The sequence below is a fragment of the Aquarana catesbeiana genome, linkage group LG05 (genome assembly GCF_042186555.1).
Source record: "Aquarana catesbeiana isolate 2022-GZ linkage group LG05, ASM4218655v1, whole genome shotgun sequence".
Classification (NCBI taxonomy): domain Eukaryota; kingdom Metazoa; phylum Chordata; class Amphibia; order Anura; family Ranidae; genus Aquarana; species Aquarana catesbeiana.
Window position 1 is genome coordinate 372,569,631 of NC_133328.1, and position 25,103 is coordinate 372,594,733.

The 25,103-nt window shown below is 44.1% G+C and overlaps 1 protein-coding gene across 1 annotated transcript in view; it reads left to right on the forward strand.

The window, feature by feature from the left end:
• Positions 1-25,103, forward strand: part of LOC141144882 (valacyclovir hydrolase-like) — a 72,255-nt gene that overhangs the window by 36,801 nt on the left and 10,351 nt on the right. The window contains exons 4-6 of the mRNA XM_073630969.1: positions 2,444-2,597; positions 11,748-11,879; positions 20,206-20,329. Of these exons, the coding sequence (XP_073487070.1) occupies positions 2,444-2,597; positions 11,748-11,879; positions 20,206-20,329 (410 nt within the window). The remainder of the gene's footprint in view (positions 1-2,443; positions 2,598-11,747; positions 11,880-20,205; positions 20,330-25,103) is intronic.

A 25,103-nucleotide genomic window follows, 5' to 3' on the forward strand; every position in this document is an offset into this window, starting at 1 on the left:
TCATTCTGGTACAGATTATTCTTGGTTTAATCTGTCCAAAGAATGCTTTTCCAGAACTGGTATGGCTTTTTTTTATTTTTTTTGGCAAAGTCTAATCTGGCTTTTCAATTCTTTAGGCTTCTGAATGGTTTACACCTTGTAGAGAACCCTTTATATTTGCGCTCGTGAAGTCTTCTCTTGATTGTAGACTTTGACAATGATACACCCACCTCCTGGAGAGTGTCCTTCACTTGTCTGGCTGTTGTAAATGGGTTTTTCTTTACCATAGAGAGGATCCTACGATCACCCACCACTGTTGTCTTCTGTGGACGTCCAGGCCTTTTTATGTTGCTGAGCTCACCAGTGTGTTCTTTTTTCCACAGAATGTACCAAACTGTTGATTTGGCCACCACTTATGTTGCTGCTATCTCTCTGATGGATTTGTTTCATTTTTGAAGCCTTACAATGGCCTGTTTCACTTGCATAAACAGCTCCTTTGAACGCATGATGTAGATTCACAGCAATAGATTCCAAATGCAAATACCACACTTACAATGAACTCCAGACCTTTTACCCGCTTAATTGAAGAAATAACAAAAAAGTAGCCCACATCTGGCCATGAAACAGCTTTTGATTCAATTGTCCAATTACTTTTGGTCCCTTGAAAAAGGGGGTTGGCTATTCTTAAGGGCTGTAACTCCCAAACCCTTCCTTCGATTTGGATGAAAATAACATAAAATTATTTGCGCTTTCAACCCATATCCATTATATAATTATAGCTTGAATATGTTTTGGTAAATAACTGAAAAAAACTAAAATTGTGCCTGTGTTCAAATATATACAGTCAAGTCCATAAATATTGGGACTTTGACACAATTCTAATCTTTTTGGCTCTATACACCACCACAATGGATTTGAAATGAAACGAACAAGATGTGCTTTAACTGCAGACTTTCAGCTTTAATTTGAGGGTATTTACATCCAAATCAGGTGAACAGTGTAGGAATTACAACAGTTTGTATATGTGCCTCCCCTTTTTTAAGGGACCAATACTTGGTTGCAAATCCTTTGCAGTCAATTACAGCCTGAAGTCTGGAACGCATAGACATCACCAGATGCTGGGTTTCATCCCTGGTGATGCTCTGCTAGGCCTCTTCAGTTTTGTCTTCAGCAAGTGAAATGCATGCCCAGTCGGATTCAGGTCAGGTGATTGACTTGGCCATTGCATAACATTCCACTTCTTTCCCTTAAAAAAACCTCTTTGATTGCTTTCGCAGTATGCTTCGGGTCATTGTCCATCTGCACTGTGAAGCGCCTTCCAAAAGAGTTCTGAAGCATTTTGCTGAATATGAGCAGATAATATTGCCCGAAACACTTCAGAATTCATCCTGCTGCTTTTGTCAGCAGTCACATCATCAATAAATACAACAGAACCAGTTCCATTGGCAGCCATACATGCCCACGCCATGACACTACCACCACCATGCTTCACTGATGAGGTGGTATGCTTTGGATCATGAGCAGTTCCTTTCCTTCTCCATACTCTTCTCTTCCCATCACTCTGGTACAAGTTGATCTTGGTCTCATCTGTCCATAGGATGTTGTTCCAGAACTGTGAAGGCTTTTTAGATGTTGTTTGGCAAACTCTAATTTGGCCTTCCTGTTTTTGAGGTTCACCAATGGTTTATATCTTGTGGTGAACCCTCTGTATTCACTCTGGTGAAGTCTTCTCTTGATTGTTGACTTTGACACACATACACCTACCTCCTGGAGAGTGTTCTTGATCTGGCCAACTGTTGTGAAGGGTGTTTTCTTCACCAGAGAAAGAATTCTCGGTCATCCACCACAGTTGTTTTCCGTGGTCTTCTGGGTCTTTTGGTGTTGCTGAGCTCACCGGTGCGTTCTTTCTTTTTGAGGATGTTCCAAACAGTTGATTTGGCCACACCTAATGTTTTTGCTATCTCTCTGATGGGTTTGTTTTGTTTTTTCAGCCTAATGATGGCTTGCTTCACTGATAGTGACAGCTCTTTGGATCTCATATTGAGAGTTGACAGCAACCGATTCCAAATGCAAATAGCACACTTGAAATGAACTCTGGACCTTTTATCTGCTCCTTGTAAATGGGATAATGAGGGAATAACACACACCTGGCCATGTAACAGCTGAGCAGCCAATTGTCCCATTACTTTTGGTCCCTTTAAAAAGTGGGAGGCGCATATACAAACTGTTGTAATTCCTACACCCTTCAGCTGAATCGGATGTAAATACCCTCAAATTAAAGCTGAAAGTCTGCAGTTAAAGCACATCCTGTTTGTTTCATTTCAAATCCATTGTGGTGGTGTATAAAGCTAAAAAGATTAGAATTGTGTCGATGTCCCAATATTTATGGACCTGACTGTACCTGTATATGGTGTATATACTATATTTCTGTACTGAACTTGTGAACACATATTTTTTGTTGTAGTACCTACAATTCAAGAAATTTTCATTGCTAGGATGGAGTGATGGAGGCATAACTGCATTGATTGCTGCGGGAATTTACCCATCTCTAATCAATAAACTTGTTATCTGGGGAGCCAATGCCTATGTGACTGAAGAAGATCTGAAAATGTATAATGGTAAAGTTAAAAAACAATATTACGGCCAATATCTTTTTATGATGTTATATACCAACCTAATGTATTCATATAGGGATACATTCACACCCCTTAGAGTAGTGTTTCACAGTGTATGGGGCCCACCAGCCTGATATAATCAGGCATAATACTGGAAGAGGACTAAATATGATTGGGGCAGATCACTAGAATGTTCCCAGCACTCCAATGTTTTGTTATATAATGTTTTGTTGCAGTGGTATTGTGGCTACAATTGCCTTGAGCTCTGCTACAAACTTCACATAAGGCAGGTAAAAGCACAACACAGTCACATTTTGTAAATGCTTACTTACTTTCGATACATTCTTTTTATTTTTATTTACTTGCATTATGCCTCTGAAATTGGTAGTATATTTGACTGCTTCAGGAGAGTTAAATCCCTAGCCACAGGGGCCGCATGTGATTTAAAAATAGTCAATCCTTTCCCTTTCATTGCACCAATTTGTCACTATAAATATTTTTATTAGTTAGATAAGGCTGTCATGCACACTTCCACGTAAAAGGATGTATGGCATTTGTTTGAATGGTAGGAGTTCTGTCCTCACTCATGATACCCTGGCTGTACATGCAGACAGAACCTGCTGTTTTACAGTAAGCAAGACTATATGTGGAAGTGTGGAGAATTAATAAAAAAATGGGGTGGGGTAATTGGGAAGGAAAATAATAAAAGCACACAATGCGCATGAGGAATTGCAGAAATCCCAATATAACACAGTATACTGCAAGACTGATGCAAACATAAAGATGTTCAACAAACACTGTCTGGGAATTTGTGTCTGGTAGGTTCCATGTGTATAATAGGAAAATGCACGTGGCTGATGATACAGAAGTGAAACAGTTAAAAAAAAGGTTAAAAAGTATGTCTGGCCAAAAATTAAAATTACCAAGTAGTGTATTGTAGGGTATTTTATTTCATAAAAGTACCTGTCGATCCTGGCAGTGAAGGTTCATTTAAACTTTCTCCATGTTGCAGGGAGGATACACTCTTGCATCTGAATATACTTCCAGTGTAGCTCCCTGGGAAAATGGTAATTTCCTCATAGACTATAATACGGAAAATTGTATACTCACCTTTCCGTAATTTTCCTTTCCTGTCGCATCTCATGGCAGCATACACCTATGGGTTGTGGCTCCGCCCCCGCAACCTGATAGGACCGCGTAGCTATTAAACTCTGAGAGAGCCTCTGCCCCAGCATTCTCCGTATATATATAACTCACCTCAGATGGGTGGGCATTTGTATGCTGCCATGAGATGCGACAGGAAAGGAAAATTACGGAAAGGTGAGTATACAATTTTCCGTTTTCCTGTCGCATCATGGCAGCATACACCTATGGGGAATAACTCGCAAACTGGGTGGGTATGAGCAAAAGATAAGTTTTATTTAGAAGGTATTGAGGAGTTAGCCTGAATAATTGCTCTCCCAAATTGGACAATCTAGCGGAGTCCACTTTATAATGAGAAATAAAGGTGGTTTTTGAAGACCAAGTGGCTGCTTTACAGATGGTTTCGGCTGATACCCTGCAGTAGGCCGCCCAGGAGGTCGCCATTGCCCTTGTGGAGTGTGCCCTTAAGCCCTCAGGTACTTGTGTGTTGTTAGATGCGTAAGCTCTTTTAATGATCTTCACCAACCATGCTGCGATGGTGCGAGAGGTTGCTGCTTGTCCTCTTCTAAAGCCATGAGGAATGACTAGTAGGTTCTCTGTCTTCCTCAGATCGCTGGTTGCCAAGAGGTAGGCCTGGATATTAGTCTTTATATCAAGTGGGTGTGGATCACCCTGTTCTGTGGAGAGGGTGGGGAGACATAGCTCTTGGTTAAAGTGGAAAGACGATGACACCTTCGGAATGAAGCGATCCGATGGTTTTAAGACTACTTTGTCTGGATAGAACATTAGGTATAGTTCCTTAGCCTGTAAGACCTGAATTTCCGATACCCTTTTGGCTGATGTAATTGCTATTAGGAAGGTGACCTTGAGAGTTAGGTCCCACAGGGAAACGTCCTCTAACGGAAAAAATGGCTCATGGGATAAGGCTTCCGACACTACCGAAAGATCCCATGTCGGGAAGGAAGGTTTTCTAGGTGGCCTCAACTTTAGGCCGGCCTTCTGAAATTGGATGATTAGAGGTTCTTGAGCCCATTTCACTCCTGTCATGGCGGACAGGGCTGATACATGTACCTTCAGGGTACTAGACCTTATGCCGCGTACACACGGTCGGACTTTTCGTCTACAAAAGTCCGACAGCCTGTCCGACAGACTTCCGGCGGACTTTCGGCGGACTTGCAGCAGACTTTCTAACGAACGGACTTGCCTACACACGACCACACAAAAGTCCGACGGATTCGTACGTGATGACGTACACCGGACTAAAATAAGGAAGTTCATAGCCAGTAGCCAATAGCTTCCCTAGCATGGGTTTTTGTCCGTCGGACTAGCACACAGACGAGCGGATTTCGGGTCCGTCGTAGTTACGACGTAAAGATTTGAAGCATGTTTCAAATCTAAAGTCCGTCGGATTTGAGGCTGAAAAAGTCTGCTGAAAGTCCGGAGAAGCCCACACACGAACGGATTACCAGCCAGCTTTAGTCCGTCGGCGTCCATTGGACTTTTGTAGACGAAAAGTCCGACCGTGTGTACGCGGCATAAGACCTTTATCTAGTCCTAGCTGGAGAAACTCGAGGATCTGAGCAACTGATGGAGATGCCGGGTTCCAGGATTGCCGTTGTGCGATTGAGAGAAAACTCTCCCAGATCCTTTTATAGGTTTTATTGGTCATGGATTTTCTGGCTGAAGGAGAGTGTCTACCACTTTCTGGGAGCATCATTGGACTAAGAACCTAGTCCTTTCATTCTCCAGGCTGTTAGATGAAATCTCTCCGGAAATGGTTGAAGGAGTTGCCCCTGCAACAGTATATCCCCTGTCATTGGGAGTGTCAGTGGTTCTGATGTGCTCAATTGGAGGAGCGTCGTAAACCATGGTCGTCTCGGCCAAAATGGGAGGACTGCTAACACTGTGGATTTCGACCTCTTGAGTCTGAGTAAGAATCTTGGAATGAGTGGCGTTGGCGGAAAGATGTACCCCAAACGGAAGTTCCAGTCGTGCTGTAGGCAATCCGCGCCTTCTGCCGATGGGAAAGGAATTCTGGCTAGATACCTCTGGCATTTCGTGTTGACCGGTGTTGCTGCCAGGTCTATATTCGGTATGCCCCAGGTTTGGGTTATGAGGGTAAAGGCTTGGTGACTTAAAGCCCACTTGTTGTTTGATACAAAGGTCCGACTTAGAGAGTCGGCTAGTTGGTTTTGAACTCCTGGGACATACGTTGCCGTTAATCCCGACAGGTTCAGCTGTTCCCACTCGAAGACTGGACGGACTTCCTGCATCATGGAGGGACTCCTGGTGCCCCCTTGCCTGTTGATATAGGCAACTGCCACCCTGTTGTCCAATTTTAGCACGACTTCTTTCCCCCTGAGGAGGGGGCTGAAGGCTAACAGAGCTTGGAATGCTGCTTTCATCTCCAATATATTTGAAACCACGTTCTGTGTCCTGAATGTCCAAAGGCCCTGGACTGCGTGATGGCGGTAATGTGCCCCCCAGCCCTTCAGGCTGGCATCTGAAGTGATTATTTCTTGAGGAAGAGGGACTATATGCCTGCATCTCTTCAGATTGTTCAATCTGGTCCACCACCAGAGTGATTGTTTTACTTCTTTCAGGATTATGATTGGCTGAGACAATGACACCCGTTCCACTGTCTTAACAGTGATGCTTGCAGGGGTCTGGTGTTCCATTGGGCCCATTGTACCATCGGGATGGTTGCTGAGAATGACCCCAGTATGCTGAGGTACTCCCGGGCTGGTAGTGTGGTAGAAGCTAATAACTTTCTTGCCTTCTGAATGAGATGGGAATTTTTCCCTGCGGAAGTTCTATCGTGTTGAGACGGGTGTCTAGTTCCGCCCCCAGGAATATCATTCTCTGAGTGGGCTGTAAGTTGCTTTTCCCCCAGTTTATGATCCAGCCGAAGTTTTGTAGGGTGGTAATCAGAATGGATCGATGCCGTAGAAGGGAATCCTGATTGTCTGCTAGCAAGAGGATGTTGTCCAGGTAATGATGGACTCTCAATCCTTGTTCTCTCAGTAAGGCTATTACTGGCAGTAAGACTTTTGTGAATGTCCTTGGAGCGGTGGAGATCCCGAACGGAAGACTTCGGAATGGAAAATGATGAAGACCTACCGCAAAGCGGAGAAACTTTTGAAATGAGATATGAATGGGGACGGGCAGATAGGCGTCTTGTAAATCGACGGAAAGCATCCAATCCCCAATATTCATGGCCCGAAGAATTGACTGGAGGCTCTCCATTTTGAATGTCTCGACTAAGATTGAGCGATTGAGATTCTTTAAGTCTAGAACAGGACGGAGATCCCCTGTTTTTTTCTTCACTAGAAACAACGGGGAGTAGAATCCCGTTGATCTTTGGGATAGTGGGACTTCCACTATGGCTTCCTTTTGTAACAGATCTTGGACGTATCTTGTTAGTAGCGTCCTTTTTTCCCAAGATGCCGGTAATCTGGTTACAGAGAATTGGTCTCTTGGAGACCGTGTCTTGAATTTCCATTTGTGCCCGAACTGGACAGTGTCTATCGTCCATGGGTCCTTTATTGTATCCGCCCAGACCTGCTTGTATCTCATGAGTCTGGACCCCACTATAGCTGGTTGGGCGGACGCACCTTCAAAAAGACTTTTGGTCCCCTGTGGTAGGGGTTCTTAGACTTTTGGAGCTTGAGGAATGATGACTGGGGATTCTTCCAGTTCCTCCTATACTCTTTCCCCGGCCTGTAGAATCTTGCCTCCCTGTATTTATCCAGGAGATTTCTTCTAGAAACAGGTGGTCTCTGCTGTCTGGGCCTCCTATCTGAAGGAATGAGTCCCGATTTCCCTCCGGTGACTTTAGAAATGGCCGAGTCCAGTTTTTCTCCAAAAAGATTTATGCCATCAAAGGGTATTTTACACCAGTTGGACTTTGAGGAGGGATCTGCCGACCAGGGTTTTAACCAAAGCGCCCTTCTGGCCATTACTGAGCTTAACATTGCTCTTGAAGTGGTTTTAATTATATCCACAGAGGCTTCTGCGACAAAGTCGCCTGCAAGACTAAGTTCTTGGAGGGCTGAGATGACTTTCTCTTGTTCCACTCCTTCTGACACCAGCTTCTCGGCCATCGTGGACCAGCTTGAGATAGCCTTGCCGACAGCAGCCAGTGCTATTGCTGGCCTGCAAGCGCCACCTGCCGAGAGGTAGGTTCTCTTAAGATCCAGATCGATCTTTCTATCCAGGACATCTTTGAATGTGACTGCATCCTCTATTGGGAGTGTTACGTGCCTAGCGAGGCGCATCAGAGAGGAGTCGACCATTGGAGGAGATATTAGTGGGTTGACGTTAGGCTCTTTAAGTGGATAGAGCTTTGCTAATCTGCTGCTGAGGCCGTTTTTTTTCTCTGGCTTTTGCCACTCATCCTTAATTAGATCCTCAAGTTCGTCAATGAACGGGAAGGTCTCCGGGTCTTTTTTAAGGTTTGGAAAGTATTTCCTCACTTTTTGAGGAGTTTCTTTTTCCTCCACCCAGTCGATCGCCTCCTTTACTGACTTCACAAATGGATCGATTAGTGAAAAATCAAAGCCGGTGGATGCCTCTAGATCATCAATGTCAGAGAGAGGGTCTGACGTCTTTGATGATGATGGAGCAGCGGATGAGGTATTTTGTATGGGTCTGCTGGTTTCTGGCCCTGCGATTTGTAGGGATGGTTCGTTCAGTTCCCTTGTGTCTGTTTCTCTGTCTTTAGTTGCCTCAATGAAGCACGTGCGACAGGCTAGTTTGTCTGGAAGTGCTGTAGCAAAGGCAAATCCAGCAGGAGTTCCGGGGCGGACGGGAAGACTGGGTGACAGGAGATTTCCTGCGTGCAGGGGATTTCTTGTGATGGGAGTGACTATGCCTTGATTTTGATCGGCTTCTCCTGCGTGATCTGCTCTTCCTGCGACTTGAGCGGCTTCTGCGACTTCTGCCACGCTCTGAGCGACTCTGCCTGTGGCTTGAGCGGCTCCTTCTTGAAGGCTCCCCTCGTCTTGAATATGACGATCTGGAAGACCTGGTGGGGCTGTTCAATTTAAACAGCATTAGTGAAAGCTCTCTTTTTCCTTTCTTCATACTTACCCATCATCCCCTCTTACCTAGTAGGCTGGCGATGGTCTACTAGGGCAGCGGTCTCCATGAAAGGTGATGAACCAACCTATAACATATAGGTAGTTTAGCATGCATGAGATATAGCAGTTAGTGAGCAAGCAAAAGAACCCAGAGAGCTTACCTGGACGTGGAGAGAGTAAGAAAGAGACAGGGCAGTGCAGCTGGATAGTGTAGCAAAAAAATCCGGTCAGAATTCCTCCTTGCAGGCTCAGGAGAGAAGAGACAAGAAAAAACTGACATTACAGGGTTTTTAAACTTGCCGCCGTCGCGGCAGTGATGACGTCACGCTTGCGCATGCGCAGAAGCGCTCCGAGGTGTTCAACGCCATCTTGGAAGCTGGAAAGGGGATGCCCTGGACGAGATACCGCTGTCTGCGCATGCGCGAAGAGCTGAGACGCTGGGCGCTAAGCACAGAGAGCGGAGAGGAGACACAAAGCTGGATGCTATGGAGACAGAGAGAAGGGGAAGTTACCCACAAGTGCACATGAGAGGAGATGGAGACCACTGCAAGCCAGAAACCTATTTAAGGTTTGTAATGCATAATAACATACCCCTGAGACCATCAGAGTGGGGTTCCTTCCGTTAAGCTCATTTAGAGGCTGTACAGGAGAGGACTTCCACCCAGAAGAGGCTAGAACCTGGCTGGGGCGAGTGTGGTAAGGGATGCATGTTCGGTCCTTGACAGGTGAGGAAAAAAAGGAGAATGCTGGGGCAGGGGCTCTCTCAGAGTTTAATAGCTACGCGGTCCTATCAGGTTGTGGGGGCGGAGCCACAACCCATAGGTGTATGCTGCCATGATGCGACAGGAAATAGCATTATCAACGTCTGCACGCCCCCCACTTTGTTTTCATCTGGTAATCCTGCAAATAACACACTTCCTGTCCCTGGGTGGCTACACTCACTCTCCCACTATATCTATGGAGTGACCCATGATTGCCTCCCAGGCTGGACCTCAAACATGTCTGTCTTCACATTTATTACAAAGAAAGTGACAAGCACATTGGATTTCTAATGAAATTATTATGTGTAGTTGCTGTTACTGTTAGCTTAAAAAAATAAAACATATGCAGTCACCACATCTAAGGACTGGTAAGCTTTTTGTTCTTGAATTTAGTTATCCTTTAAGATTTTGCTAAAATGTTTACAGACTTTTATTGAAATCAAAACAAGTGCATTTAATAATGGTAAAAATAGTGGCAGCAAAATGACTCAATTCCCATTGAGTTCAGCAATGAGAGTCCTGCCTCCTTGAAAGCCTAGATATCTGGTGAGACCAAAGAGAATGGAAAAGGCAGAGCATGTAGGTTGTTCACCTACAATGTAGAAAAATAATACATACCCTTCTGTTGTATAATTATCTTCTTACAACCTCATTTAGGTAACCGCATATACACATATACAGTGGGAATAGAAAAGAATCATCCCTCTTTTTAAAAAAGTCACATTTTGTTGCTTTGCAGCCTGAAAGGAAGACACAAAGTTTTTGTTTTATCCAGCTGTCTTTACTTGTGCAACTTCTAACATCCAAGTGAAAGATATAACACCAACATGTCAGAGAAAATAAAGCAGAATCACTGAGCTGGAAAAAGGATCACCCCTCTTATGTCAGTATTTTGTTGGACCATATTTAATTTACTTTAATTACAGCCTTTAGTCTGTTGGGATATATCTCTACCAACTTTGCACATCTAGACTGCAATATTTGCCCACTATTCTTTGCAGGACTGCTCAAGGTCAGTTAAATTTGATGGTAACCATTTGTGGACTGCAGTCTTCAAGTAATTTCACAGGTTTTCAATGGGGTTTAGGTCTGGGCTCTGACTAAGCCTTGCAAGGACATTCACATTTTCTCCTTCAACCACCTATTGCTGTGTGCTTTGGGTCATTGTCATGTTGGAAGGTAAACCTTTTTCCCATTGACAACTTTATGGCAGAGGGCAGCAGATTTCCTCAAGAATTTGATGGTATTTTGCACCATCCATTGTTCCTTCTATCCTGACAAATGCTCCAGTCCTTGCTGCAGAGAAAAACATTCATAACATGATATTACCACCTCCGTGGTTTACTGTAGGAATGCTGTTTTTTGGATGGTGAGCTGTATTGGATTTTCGCCAGGCATATCGTCTGGTGTTAAGGCCAAATAATTCAATTTTAGTCTCATATGACCACCTTAAATGCACCTTGAAGATTCTGAGGCCACATGGGAAAACTGGCGTACCCAGAGGAAACCCACACAGGCACAGGGAGAACATGCAAACTCCAGGCCGGTAGTGTGGTTGGGATTCGAACCAGCGACCCTTTTAACTGCTAGGCAAGAGTGCTACCCACTACACCACTGTGCCGCCCTATTGTGAGCTGGTATTGCCAGGGTATGCAAACTTTTGAACACAACAATATATTGACTCCTGAAGAGCCTCTGTGTATAAAGGACCAAATACACAAACAGTCAAGTCAAATACATGTTTGTGCGATATGCCTATAGTCCCCAGAAGATAAAAGATGCATAACTTGTAATAAAACAAGTGACCAACAATAGTGGCATGGGCAGAGAGGTATACAAAAGTGCACAATCCATATGTGAACAAAATATACAATGCATATGACATGGTAATGTGTATTTTAATAATTTAAATAGGTTATTATCCACAATATAGCTGGTGTAACTTCAAACTTTTTGTTCATATAGTAGCTATATTATTAAATTATATAACTTCTCTGCCATTTTCATTTTTGTTGGTGTGGTATGCAATATGTATTGTAAAGATGAAGTTCCCCTTTAAAATGTCACCCTAATTGCAATTGTCATTGTAAATATAGACATGTGGTACATGAACTGTGTGATAGTCAAAACAGCAATAAACACACTAACCTGTCTTTCAACCTATTTAGCTGTAAAGGATGTGTCAAACTGGAGTCAAAAGATGAGACAGCCCATGGAAGAGTTGTATGGAAAGGAGTATTTTGCAAACACGTTTTCTGCTTGGGTTGAAGCTATCAGTCAGTTTCCTAATGTATCGAATGGTAAGTTTGTTCATTAATGACAAGTATGTCAATAAATGGCTTGTCATTTTGCCATCTTGTCTATATCTGATACTAGTGTATCATAGAAGTACAAGATCTGATGTATCACTCTCAATCCTCTTTTTTTTAAAGCAGTATTAAACCCAAAAGCAAACATTTATTATATTGCAGTTAACAATTTTTATGCCCTGTACACACGGTCGGATTTATTGACGGAAAATGTGTGATAGGACCTTGTTGTCGGAAATTCCGACCGTGTGTGGGCTCCATCACACATTTTCCATCGGAAATTTCCGACATACAAAGTTTGAGAGCTTGCTATAAAATTTTCCGACAACAAAATCCGTTGTCGGAAATTCCGATCGTGTGTACACAAATCTGACGCACAAAGTGTCACGCATGCTCAGAATAAATTAAGAGCCGAAAGCTATTGGCTACTGCCTCGTTTATAGTCCCGACGTACGTGTTTTACGTCACCGCGTTCAGAACGATCTGATTTTTTTGACAACTTTGTGTGACCGTGTGTATGCAAGACAAGTTTGAGCCAACATCCGTCGGAAAAAATCCATGGATTTTGTTGTCGGAATGTCCGATCGCGTGTACAGGGCATAAGATGTGATGGCTGTATTAGTTTCCTTTTTAGGCTTTCTGTCCTCTATTTTCATCTGGTAATCCAACCAGCAAATCTATTATTTTCACTGCACAAACTCTTTAGCAGGATGTATCAGTTTACATGGATGAGACAAACCACCTAACACTAGCAGGGGTGATCGGCTTTTGTTTATTCATGTAACACCTTTATCTCAAAAGGAAAATAGCTTTATGCTGTAGTGTAACTGATTATAAAATGTGAGCTGGAGTTTGGCCTCAATTTGTTAGTGGTTCTAAATCTGCTAACACATTTAACACTCCACTCCCCCAAGACTGATAATGAGGCTGTCTGCTGTGCCTCCTATGCTCAATCCTCCAAAGATCTGTCTCACTAATTTAGAAAGTGTGTCACTGGCCAGATCACCACGTGAAAACAGAGAGGAAAAAGCCAAACAAAAGAAAACTAATGCAGAAACCACATCTAATAATTGGTAAGCTGCAATATATTTTTTTGTGATTAGTCGCCTGTGGGTGACTGAGCATCTGCATTGCATTTGCTTCCTGATAAGCACTCCATTGATAATCAGGGCCACAGTAGGGGTATTGGGTAGCTGCTCAAGGTCCTCATTCCCTACTCCATGGCTGCAGTGCAGTTGGTTCTCCCTTGCAACTCTGCTGCACCTTAGAAATTAAAGTAATCAGCACTCCAGCAAGTACTAAAACAGTACTTCTTTAAGCTACTCTGAAAGCATGGACAACAGCTTTGTGTTTTGGACAAAGTCAGACGTAAGCTGAGGATCCTGACCCGTGCACCCGGTGAAAGGATGGAGATGCAATCAGTTGGGTGAGCTGGTATTGTCAGCTTAACTGCACAGTAGCAGGTGCTAGGGTTGGGGTGGGGGGCTGTTGTGTGTATTGGGGTGCACAGTGCTGTGAATATTGGGGTGTATATACTGTATACATTGGAGTACATGGTGTAGTGTCTTGGTTTAAATTGTATTGCATGGTGGGTATGAAAACAAAATATTGCAGTCTCTCTTTATATTATATGCATGTAAAAGAATGTGTGTATGTATGATTTTGGTTTTTATATATGCATTTTACAAAAAAGGTTTGTGGTTATGGTTTATAGACAAGTGTGTGTGTGTGTGTGTGTGTGTGTGTGTGTGTGTGTGTGTGTGTGTGTGTGTATGTGTGTATATATATATATATATATATATATATATATATATATATATATATATAAAATTATGTTATAGAACATCAAACTACAATGAATATAGCGAACTCAGAATAAACTCAGAAAAACAATGAATATGAACAGCTGCAACCACTTAGGAGTGTGCTCAAAATCACTGCATAAACAAATGAAAAAGAAGGGGGGAGTGGTGCGCTTATTCAATATAATGTGCCGTTAACATAAAACCCAAAAATAAAATAAAGTGCAAAAAAAGTCCAAGTAAAAACAAATGGTAGTCTCATAGAACAGTAGCTTGATAGAAGGAAAACAAAGCATCAGTCCAACACCGATTGTAAAATTTATAGATTGGCCGCTCACCTCCAACAATGACCAAAAGGTCAAACAAGGCTCATCAGATAGCAAATGGGGTATCCTGCTGGTGGATCAGCGGAGACATTTCGGTCCCAAGCAAAGACGAAATGCTGAATGGAATCTTAGCACCAACACATCCTGCACTCAGTATGGCACTAAATAGTTGAAGGAAGTATGTAAATTAGACTATACTCCTAAACCTGACGTAAATTATATATGGAATAGCTATGTGCGTAGTCCCAAAAATTATGAGATAAAAGTGGACGTGTAGAAAATGTACAAACCATAAAAAATGCTTAAAAGATCACTAGGTATGTGGGTTATACCTGTTAAGTGAATAAGTGTTGGGGGTATGTCTGAGTGAGGTTAGGATGCAGCTCAACTTGAGTAATGAGATGCACACCCACCCTCACCCGTCCAACCCAAAGGCTATAATTGTACCATACATAAACCAATCCAATAGACATAAATGAAAACGTGAATGTATAATAAAGTGCAGATCTCTCCACACCTGATTAATGTGAACGCTATTTCTATAAACGCATCCTAAAGGACATGCAAATAAAGTCCACAGCAATTACATAATAAAAATAAGTGTTCAATGTATAGTCCAAGTCCCTGGACAAACGTGGACATATAAAAAAAAAAAAATTATGTATAAAAAACAATCAGTGAAAAAAGAAATGTGTTCCCCAATTCCAAAAAATCAGGTGACTTCGGTGCACAGCAGGTATGGTGACTTGGTGCTCCCCCAATGGGTCCCCACTCACCGAAGGTAGTTACCCCTGCAGGGGTAGTAGGCATAGAGTGGGCAACTGTGTATGGATCTCCACCTTGGATAGCTGTGTTACATCATCTGTACCTCCATCAGCCTGTTCCCTTGTTCAATAGAACTCCGAGGTGTGCTCCAACCAGGGCTTCTTAGATTCCTCCACCGCAGCAAGCGGCACGATCCTCACGGAAAAAAAAAAACAAGGGGCTCCCATAGTGTAGTATTAAAAAGATTTATTTAAAAAATATAAGTATTTAAAACACAATCGCTAACTAGCGATGGTAGACTAGAGCGAGGAACCGCATAGGATAAGGTAAGCAGGAAGCCGGTCCATGGCGTACGTACCATCTGCGTTCCAAGCTGGATGCTTCCGGGTGTGACGTAAGAGCGTGGCTCCGCCTTACGTGTTTCGTCACTGGACGTTCTCAAAGGCGGTCTAAGCATTTTTTATGGTTTGTACATTTTCTACACGTCCACTTTTATCTCATAAGTTTTGGGACTACGCACATAGCTATTCCATATATAATTTACGTCAGGTTTAGGAGTATAGTCTAATTAATTTACATACTTCCTTCAACCATTTAGTGCCATACAGGGTAGCGCCATTTCCCCAATTTCTTTTATCCACTCTTGTAAGTTCCCTTGGGAACCTATTAGGGGAGGCTGCAACCTATTTTCCTAAGCGCGGATTTTATTATATACATCCTACACTCACCCCTGGATAGTTCCATATGTAGAGAAAAACTCACTCCAAAAAACTACCACTTCTTGTATAGATGGCACTCAGAGAAAACAAAAAACAACCATAGTGCAATATTGCCAAATAAAGTAAAACTTGTTTAATAAAAAACTGCTTATATCAAGTAAAAACAAAATCCGCAATATAAAAATGAGGGTAGTGACACACTCGCCTCCTCACCACGCTTCCGCTCTCAATAAGCACTGGAAGTGACGTCACACGGCTCCACCCAGGGCTCCACCTTACTTGATGTAAGCAGTTTTTTTATTAAACAAATTTTTGGTAAAAAAAATCACAATAAGCATATATTGATTGGTTTGTGCAAAAGTGTCTATGAAATAAGGGGTTAGATTTATGGCATTTTTATTATTTATTGTTTACTAGTAATGGCGGCGATCTGCGATTATTAGCGGGAATGCGACATTACGGCGGACAGATCGGACGCTTTTGACACTTTTTTGGGACCAGTGACCTTTATTCAGCAATCAGAGCTAAAAATAGCCACTTTTTACTGTATAAATATCACTGGCAGGGAAGGGGGTTAACACTAGGGGGCGATCAAGGGGTTAAGTGTTCCCTAGAGGGGTGTTTCTAACTGTGGAGGCAGTGTACTGACTAGAGGAGGAGAGAGATCGCTGTTTCTGATCACTAGGAACAGCAGATCTCTCTCTACTCCCCTGTCAGAACGGTGATCTGTCTCTTTACATTGACAAATCCCAGTTATGGCTGTCTGAGGAGTGATCACAGGTGGTCAGCCGACATTGCGGCCATGCGCATCGGCTCCAGCGCCGTGCCGCAGGCACGCACGTGCCCCCTATCGCTCTTAAAGCGGCCGACGTACACCTGCAGCGATTCGCGCAGCCGCGACAGCCTGCCGCAGTATAATGACCACGGCTGGTCGGCAAGGGGTTAAAGAGGATGGTAATGAGATATGAAAGTTGTTAGGGCTAAGTAAATTGTAATACTGTATTTTGGCAGAAACAATACTTGTATTTTTTAATCGCTCAATCTAATCTTAGTGGATTGTGCAATCAAAAAGAAATGTGTGTGTGTGTGTGTGGTCTGCTCAGTAAGCATGAAGCATTAAAGAGGAAGTAAAGCCTCTAAAGAAAAAAAAAAACATGCAACCTGCAAGACAAAGGCATATTGAGCTAGTATGCATAGCATACTAGCTCATTATGAATTACTTACCTGAGATCGAAGCCGCCGAAGCAACCCTCGTTCATGTCCTTCCTCGGCGCCATGATACCCGGAGTGACTTCCGGGTATCGCTGATCCGGCGCTGTGAGTGGCCGGAGCAGCGATGACGCCACTCCGGCGCATGCGCACGGGAGCCATCAGTGATGGCATGCTCGCCTTCACTAACGGCATGCTCAGTGCGCCTGCGCCGTTGTGGGTTAAGGAGATATTGCAAGCACCTACAGGTAAGCCTTAATCTAGGCTTACCTGTAGGTGAAAGTTGTCACAAGAGGGTTTACAACCACTTTAAAGTAAAGCTCTAACAGATCTAGGCAAAACTGAGTGTATGATTACTGCCAGTGAAACCATTGGTAAAGGGCAGTAAAGATAAAGGTAGCCAAAATTATATGCAAATGTTAAAGGATAAGTTCACCTTTTGAAACATGTTACACCCATATTCAGGGTGTAACATGTTACAGATGCATCGGCCCCCGCGCCACCCTCCCCCCTTTCCAAAACTCCTGTTTTGACAGCGAGCTGGGGATCCTTGCACCTGTCGGCTTGTATTTCTTAATGAACTACCACGGTGCTCTACCCTTTTTTCCCCAAAAATAAGCCCTACCTCCAAAATAAGACCTAGCGTGAGTTTTTGGGATGGCTGCAATATAAGCCCTACCCCCCAAAAAAGCCCTAGTTAAAGTCCTTGTAAAATCATGTAATCGGCTCTGTAAGAAGATTATATAATGTGCAGTGTGTCTCCTTGTGTAACTGTATTGTGGAAAATACTGTATTTACAACGCTTCTGGGCACTCACATGACCTGCCGGAGCTCCTCTCCTCCCGGCTGACATCAGCAGCTCCTCCCTATGCAGTGATTGGAGCGGGCTGACGTCAGCAGGGATTTCGGCCCCTCCCTCTGCATTATTGGGAGCAGGGAAGAAGAGCTCCGGCAGGTCACGTGAGTGCCCAGTGGCGCTTTAAATAAGGTATATTCCACAATAAAGTTACACAAGGAGACACACTGCACATTATATAATCTTTTTACAGAACGGGTTACATGATTTTACAATGACTTTAAGGTTTATTTTTTGGGATTACAGAATTTCATAATGCTGACAGAGGGAGAGGGGAGAGAAAACAGGGGACACAGGACCTTTTTTATACATACCGCAAATAAATAAGACATCCCCTTAAAATAAGCCCTAGTGTGCTTTTTGTAGCCAAAATAATATAAGAGCCGGTCTCATTTTCGGGGAAACGCGGTAGGTAGTTCCTTGTAATAGTGGAAGATGTATTGTTTTCATGGGAGAGTGAACTCCAAGAGATGATCATGTTCTTGTCAGAAACACTGCTAAAAGAATTTTGTTTGTTTAGCAGAAGATTTCCTGGAATTCAGACTGGCTCAGACAGATTTCGCAAAAGTGTCTCCCAAAGTGGTGAAAAATGCGCCAAATTCATATACCTGTCTAGAATTGTACTTGAATTTGGCTCACGGTGCGCCATTTTTACAATGCACTCAAAACACTTTTAAAAAATCTGTTGGTTTTTCTCTCTGTACGCCAAGAGAAAGTTGGTCCTAATTAGCACCACTTTTGATTTTGGTGCATAAAGAGACAAAATGTAGAAAGAGCACATTAATGCAACACAATGTGGAAATGGCACATTTTAAAACTACGTGAATTTGATGTGCGAGTCGCTGTCAGAACCAAAAGTGCCGATTATCGTCCAAAAAGTGGCATGATCTGTCACTGGCCGTGTACACGGGATACGGTCGATGACCTATCAGCATACCTGGGTCATTGCCGCTACTATGTGGCCGCTGTGACCAATCACAGCAGGTCACATGACCGTTGTACACAATGGATGGCTTCCTTTCATGCCATCCATTCTGTACAACTGTATTGCTAGCTGTGATTGGTCAATTTGATCACATGGTACAGACAGGGCCAATCGCAGCCCATCTGTACCATGTGATTAGCTTTGACCAATCACAACAAAACAGACTGAATGATTCAGTTTAATTCAGTAAAATGCTTGCTTATAGCAATGTAATACAGTGCTATAAGCAAACATAATGTGTAAAAAAAACTAAAAAAAAACATCCTTATCACTTCCCTAGAGCAGTGCAATGTTACTATGGTAACATTATATTGCTCTGGTCACAGTGTGTTAAAAAAAAAAAAAATTAAAAAAATGTAATATAATAAAAAAAAAATAGTATATATGGTGTGTGTTTTTTTGTACTGTCAGCAGTGGCGTCGCTAGGGGGGTGGCTTTTGGGGCTATAGCCCCGAATCTGGGGCCCATAGCCCTGAGTCTTTGCAGGGGTCTCCAAGGGGAGGGGAGGCTCTCTGGGGACCCTGATGTAAGTCGGGGGGCTCTCTGGGGACCCTGATGCAGGGTGGAGGCTCTCTGGGGACCCTGATGCAAGGGGGAGGTTCTCTGGGGACCCTGATTTAAGGGGAGGCTCTCTGGGGACCCTAATGTAAGTGGGGGGCTCTCTAGGGACCCTGATGCAAGGTAGAGGCTCTCTGGGGACCCTGATGCAAGGGAGAGGCTCTCTGAGGACTCTGATGTAAGGAGGGGCTCTCTGGGGACCCTGATGTAAGGGGGACTCTTTGGGAACCCTGATGTAAGTGGGGGGGCTCTCTGGGGATATATATACACACACACATGTATATTACTGTATATACATGTGTATGCCCACCCAAGCATATGACTTTCTTTAGTACGCTGCTATGGGCTCTAGCCCCAGATCTTTTGTAGACCTAGCAACGCCCCTGCCAGTCAGTGTCCCTGATCACTGCCACACCAGTTAAATGATGAGGGTGTACTGCACTGGTGACAGTATGTAAAAAAAAAAAAAAAAAAAAAAGTGATGTCTTCTTTTTCCCAATAATTATGACAAAAAAAATTACAACTTCAAAAAACCCGCCATGCCTCTAGTAAATTGGACTGTCTACTCCAAAAAGGGTTATTTGAGGGGTATTTCTACTGTCCTGGCATTTTAGGTCCTCAAGAAATTAGATCAGTACATAAGGAGTGATCAATTTTCAGATATATACCATCTATAACTTTCATACAGTCTAAATAATATACACTGATTTGGGTTGTCTTCACTAAAGAAATGAAGAAGAATACATTTTGGGCCAAATTTATGAAGTACAATTATTTATTTGCAAAATTTTATAACCGAAACAAACGCATTTTGTATTAAAAATTTTCAGTCTTTTTCATTTATTTAGCAAAAAATAAAAAACCCAGTGGTGATTAAATACCACCAAAAGAAAGCTTTATTTGTGTGAACAAAGTTATAAAAATTTAGTTTGGGTACGGTGTTGTTTGACTGCGCATTTGTCATTCAAAGTGCAACAGCGCTGAAAATTGGACTGGGCAGGAAGAGTGCCCGGTATTGAAATATTTGGTTTATTAGCGGATGTTATAAGAGCCTCCTGTACCATCCCCAAGATTGATGTCATTTATTTTTCTTGTAGGTAATATATGTCAGCACTTGCTACCATTAATTGATTGTCCAACATTAATTATTCATGGTGTTAAAGACCCAATGGTTCCATCATTTCATCCAGATTATCTTCACCAGCACATTAAAAACTCAAGGTAAGAAATAAACTCAAGTTCTATCCTAGGCTAGGTTCACATATGTGCATGTGCATTTGTGTGCACACATTTGAATGGGCTGCTGTACTGCCAGAAACATGGGAAAAGAAGTCCCCAACCCTTTTTTAAAAACACGCCACATGCTGCAGCACCGTTTAATTTCACGTGCGTGTCTGGGGGGGGGGGGGGCCATAAGAATGACTTTTCATAACCAGACAGACATGCTACTCAAGGTTTGATAAGTTTTAGAAGCATAGGTAATTGATAGGGCTTAAGTGCTAAGGACCTTTTTTGACTCCGTACTGACTCAGGGAGAATTAGGATCTTGGAGATGAATACAAAATAAATCTAGTAGGATACATAATTCCTTCTATGCTTTTGAGTCTCCTGGAGCAACAATTAACTAAACCAAACCATGAGGCTCCTTTTATATGGGAGGTCTAAACAGGTCCACCTGTCAGTTTTTCAGGCTGACTTGATCTGATGGTTTATTCACCCCTATGGACAGGTGGGTGTAAATGGACTTGTGTCCATTTACACCTGCCTACCCCAGGGTCTGATCCGGCTTGCTCATAAAAAAAACAGAAGGGGATCCATCCACTTTCGTTCATGCAGATCGGATTGCAGGGGTAAATGGACAGGCATAGTCTGCTTACTCCCGGTCTGCCCATAAAGCAGATCGGGTTCTGTCCTTGTCCACTCTGCAGAAACTGTGCAGACATGGATGTGTTACCTGCCCCCTCTGTTCTGATAAGCAGGGGATCTATGAGCTGATCCCCTGCTGATCGGAACGGATTCCACATAGAATGAGCCCTGTGTGAATGGGGCCTTAGCCCACCCTTCTCTCACTGATGCATGCCTTTGTAGGCCATCACAAAATTTCACTTCAGTGTTTAAGCTAGAGTTGCCACCTCATCTCTTTAAACCCGAACACCTTTGAATTACACAGGTTCTGAGGCTAATTAAATGCAGATAAGGCACCAAGTGAGTTTAATTACCATCTTAATCAGCCACAGAACCTGTGTAATTCATGTGTGTTCGGGTTTAATGGGATGAGGTGGCAACCATAGTTTAAGCTACAGTGCCTTGAAAAAGTATTCATACCCTTTGAAATTTTTCAATTTTCTTCATGTCACAACCAAAAACTTAAATGTATTTTATTGGAATTGTATGTGATAGACTAACACAAAGTGGCACATAATTGTGAAGTGGAAGGAAAATGATAAAGGGTTTTCAAACTTTTTTTTACAAATGTTTATCTGAAAAGTGTGGTGTGCATGTGTATTCAGCCCCCTTTACTCTGAAACCCCTAACTAAAATCTAGTGTAACCAATTGCCTTCAGAAGCCAACAAATTAGTAAATAGTCTAATCTCAGTATAAATGCAGCTGTTCTGTGGAGCCCTCAGTGGTTTGTTAGAGAACCTTAGTGAACAAACAGCATGATGAATGCCAAGGAACACGCCAGACAGATCAGGGATAAAGTATGGAGAAGTTTAAAGTAGGGTTAGGTTATAAAAAAAAAATATCCCAAGCTTTGAACATCTCACGGAGCACTGTTCAATCCATCATCTGAAAATGTAAAAGAGTATGGCACAACTGCAAACCTACCAAGACATGGCCGTCCACCTAAACTGACAGGCCGGGCAAGGAGAGCATTAATCCGAGAAGCAGCCAAGAGGCCCATGGTAACTCTGGAGGAGCTGCAGAGATCCACAGCTCAGGTTGGAGAATCTGTCCACAGGACAAATATTAGTTGAGCATGCCACAAATCTGGCCTTTATGAAAGAGTGGCAAGAAGAAAGAGATTGTTGAAAGAAAGCCATAAGAAGTCCCATTTGCAATTTGTGAGAAGCCATGAGGGGGACTATGTTCATTCATAGATGCTCTCCATCCAATCTGACAGAGCTTGAGCTATTTTGCAAAGAATGGGCAAAAATGTCACTCTAGATGTGCAGAGACATCCCCAAAAGACTTGCAGCTGTAATTGCTTTGCTCTACAGTGGAACCTTGGATTATGAGCATAATCCGTTCAGGAGAATGCTTGTAATCCAACGCACTCACATATCAAAGCAAGTTTCCCCAGAGAAGTCAATAGAAACGATGATAATTAGTTCCTCATTGACTTCTATTGCATGCAATACCGCATGTGGCCAGAGATGGGGGGGCGCCAGAGAGACTCTGAAATACTCGGGGACAGCTCGGGAGTATTTCCGAAAGGCTCCAAACCGTTCACCGGCGCCCCATCACCTCTGGCCAAATGCGGTAGTGCACACCCCATTGGCTTGAATCCTGCTCATTTTGCGAGAGAACACTAGCAAACTGAGTCAGGATTTTTTTTTAAAAAAGTTGCTTGTCTTTTAAAACACTCGTTAACCGCGTTACTCGTAAACCAAGGTTCCACTGTATTATGATAATGCAATCTTCATGGCTTAGAATCACTCCTTAGTGAGTCATTATTAAATAAAGGAGTTCCCTATGTTATGTATTAGTAAGTTACATTATACATTTATATCATGCGGCAATCATCCTCATCCTAGGCATCCAATAAGAATAGCATAAAATATGTTCTTGCAATATGGGTGTTGCGGTCAAATAACATAGCACAGCAATCATACCCAACTGGAGACCTGCCACTTAGCGCTACCAAGTATGTCTGAAAGGAACTATGTGCACATATACCACTTTAACAGATCTACTTCCCCTGCCTGTGGTCTTGGAGTTGAATAAACTAAAATGTGTGGATATCCTTTTTGCACAATACACCAGTGTGGTGCAGGGATGGACTGGCCATCGGAACTGCCGGATTCAGTAGCCTCCTATTGCCTCGAAGGTCCAGGGCGATCTACCCGTCAATCGCCGACAGCTGGTGCCTGACGGATAGATCGAGATGTAGCCCAGAATGCAGAGTAGCGCAGGAAGCGTCTGTCTGTAAGTTCTCTCTCTCATGTCATGCAGCGCTGCTCGCTCCCCGGCGGCCCCTCCTCTCTTCTCGTCTATCCCAGATGATGTCACAAGCCAATGGGGATAGACGAGAAGAGAGGAGGGGCCGCCGGGGAGCGAGCAGCGCTGCATGACATGAGAGAGAGAACTTACAGACAGACGCTTCCTGCAAGCTGGCCAGGCTAGTAAACAATCCCATAATGTGCCCCATGTTGTGCCATGTGCCCTGATGATGTGCCCCATAATGTGCCCTGTGCCCTGATGTGCCATGTGCCCCCATGTGCCATGTGCCCCGATGTGCTATGTGCCCCGTGCCCTGATGTGCTATGTGCCCCGTGCGCTGATGTGCTATGTGCCCTGATGTGCCCCATGCCCTGATGTGCTATGTGCCCTAATGTGCTATGTGCCCTGTGCCCTAATGTGCTATATGCCCTGATGTGCTATGTGCCCTGATGTGCTATGTGCCCTGATGTGCTATGTGCCCTGATGTGCTATGTGCCCTGATGTGCTATATGCCCTGATGTGCCATGTGCCCTGATGTGCCATGTGCCCTGATGTGCCCCGTGCCCTGATGTGCCTGGGGCCCGATGTGCCCTGATGTGCCATGTGCCCTGATGTGCCCCTTGCCCTGATGTGCCCCGTGCCCTGATGTGCCCCGTGCGCTGATGTGCCCCGTGCGCTGATGTGCCCCGTGCGCTGATGTGCCCCGTGCGCTGATGTGCCCCGTGCGCTGATGTGCCCCGTGCGCTGATATGCTGTGTGCCCTGATGTGCTATGTGCTCTGATGTGCCCCATTCCCTGATGTGCTATGTGCCCCGTGCCCTGATGTGCTATGTGCCCTGATGTGCCCCATTCCCTGATGTGCCATGTGCCCCGTGTCCTGATGTGCCCCATGCCCTGATGTGCTATGTGCCCTGATGTGCCCCGTGCCTTGATGTGTTATGTGCCCTGATGTGCCCCGTGCCCTGATGTGCTATGTGCCCCGTGCCCTGATGTGCTATGTACCCTGATGTGATATGTGTCCCGTGCCCTGATGTCCTATGCTCTGATGTGTCCCGTGCCCTGATGTATCTTGTGCCCTGATGTGCTGTGCCCCGATGTCCTGTGCCCTCATGTCCTGTGCCCCGGTGTGCTGTGCCTCAATGTCATGTGCCCTGATGTACTGTGACCTGTGCCTTGATGTCCTGTACCCTGATGTGTTATGTCCTGATGTGCTATACCCTGATGTGCTGTGCCCTGTACCCTGATGTGCTGTGCCCTGTACCCTGATGTGCTGTGACCTGTACCGTGATGTGCTGTGCCCTGTACCCTGATGTGCTGTACCCTGATGTGCTGTACCCTGATGTGCTGTGTCCTGTACCCTGATGTGCTGTGTCCTGTACCCTGATGTGCTGTGTCCTGTACCCTGATGTACTGTGCCCTAACGTGCCCTGATGTGCTGTACCCTGATTTGCTAAGTCCTGTACCCTGATGTGCTGTGCCCTGTACCCTGATGTACTGTGCCCTGATGTGCTGTGTCCTGTACCCTGATGTACTGTGCCCTGACGTGCCGTAATGTGCTGTACCCTGATGTGCTGTGCACTGTACCCTGATGTGCCCTGTACGCTGATGTGCTGGGCTCTGTACCCTGATGTCCTGTACCCTGATGTGCTGTGCCCTGTACCCTAATGTGTTGTGCTCTGATGTGCCTTGTTCCCTGATGTGCTGTGCCCTGATGTGCTGTGCCCTGATGTGCTGGGCTCTGTACCCTGATGTGCTGTGCCCTGATGTGCTGGGCTCTGTACCCTGATGTCCTGTACCCTGATGTGCTGTGTCCTGTACCCTGATGTGCTG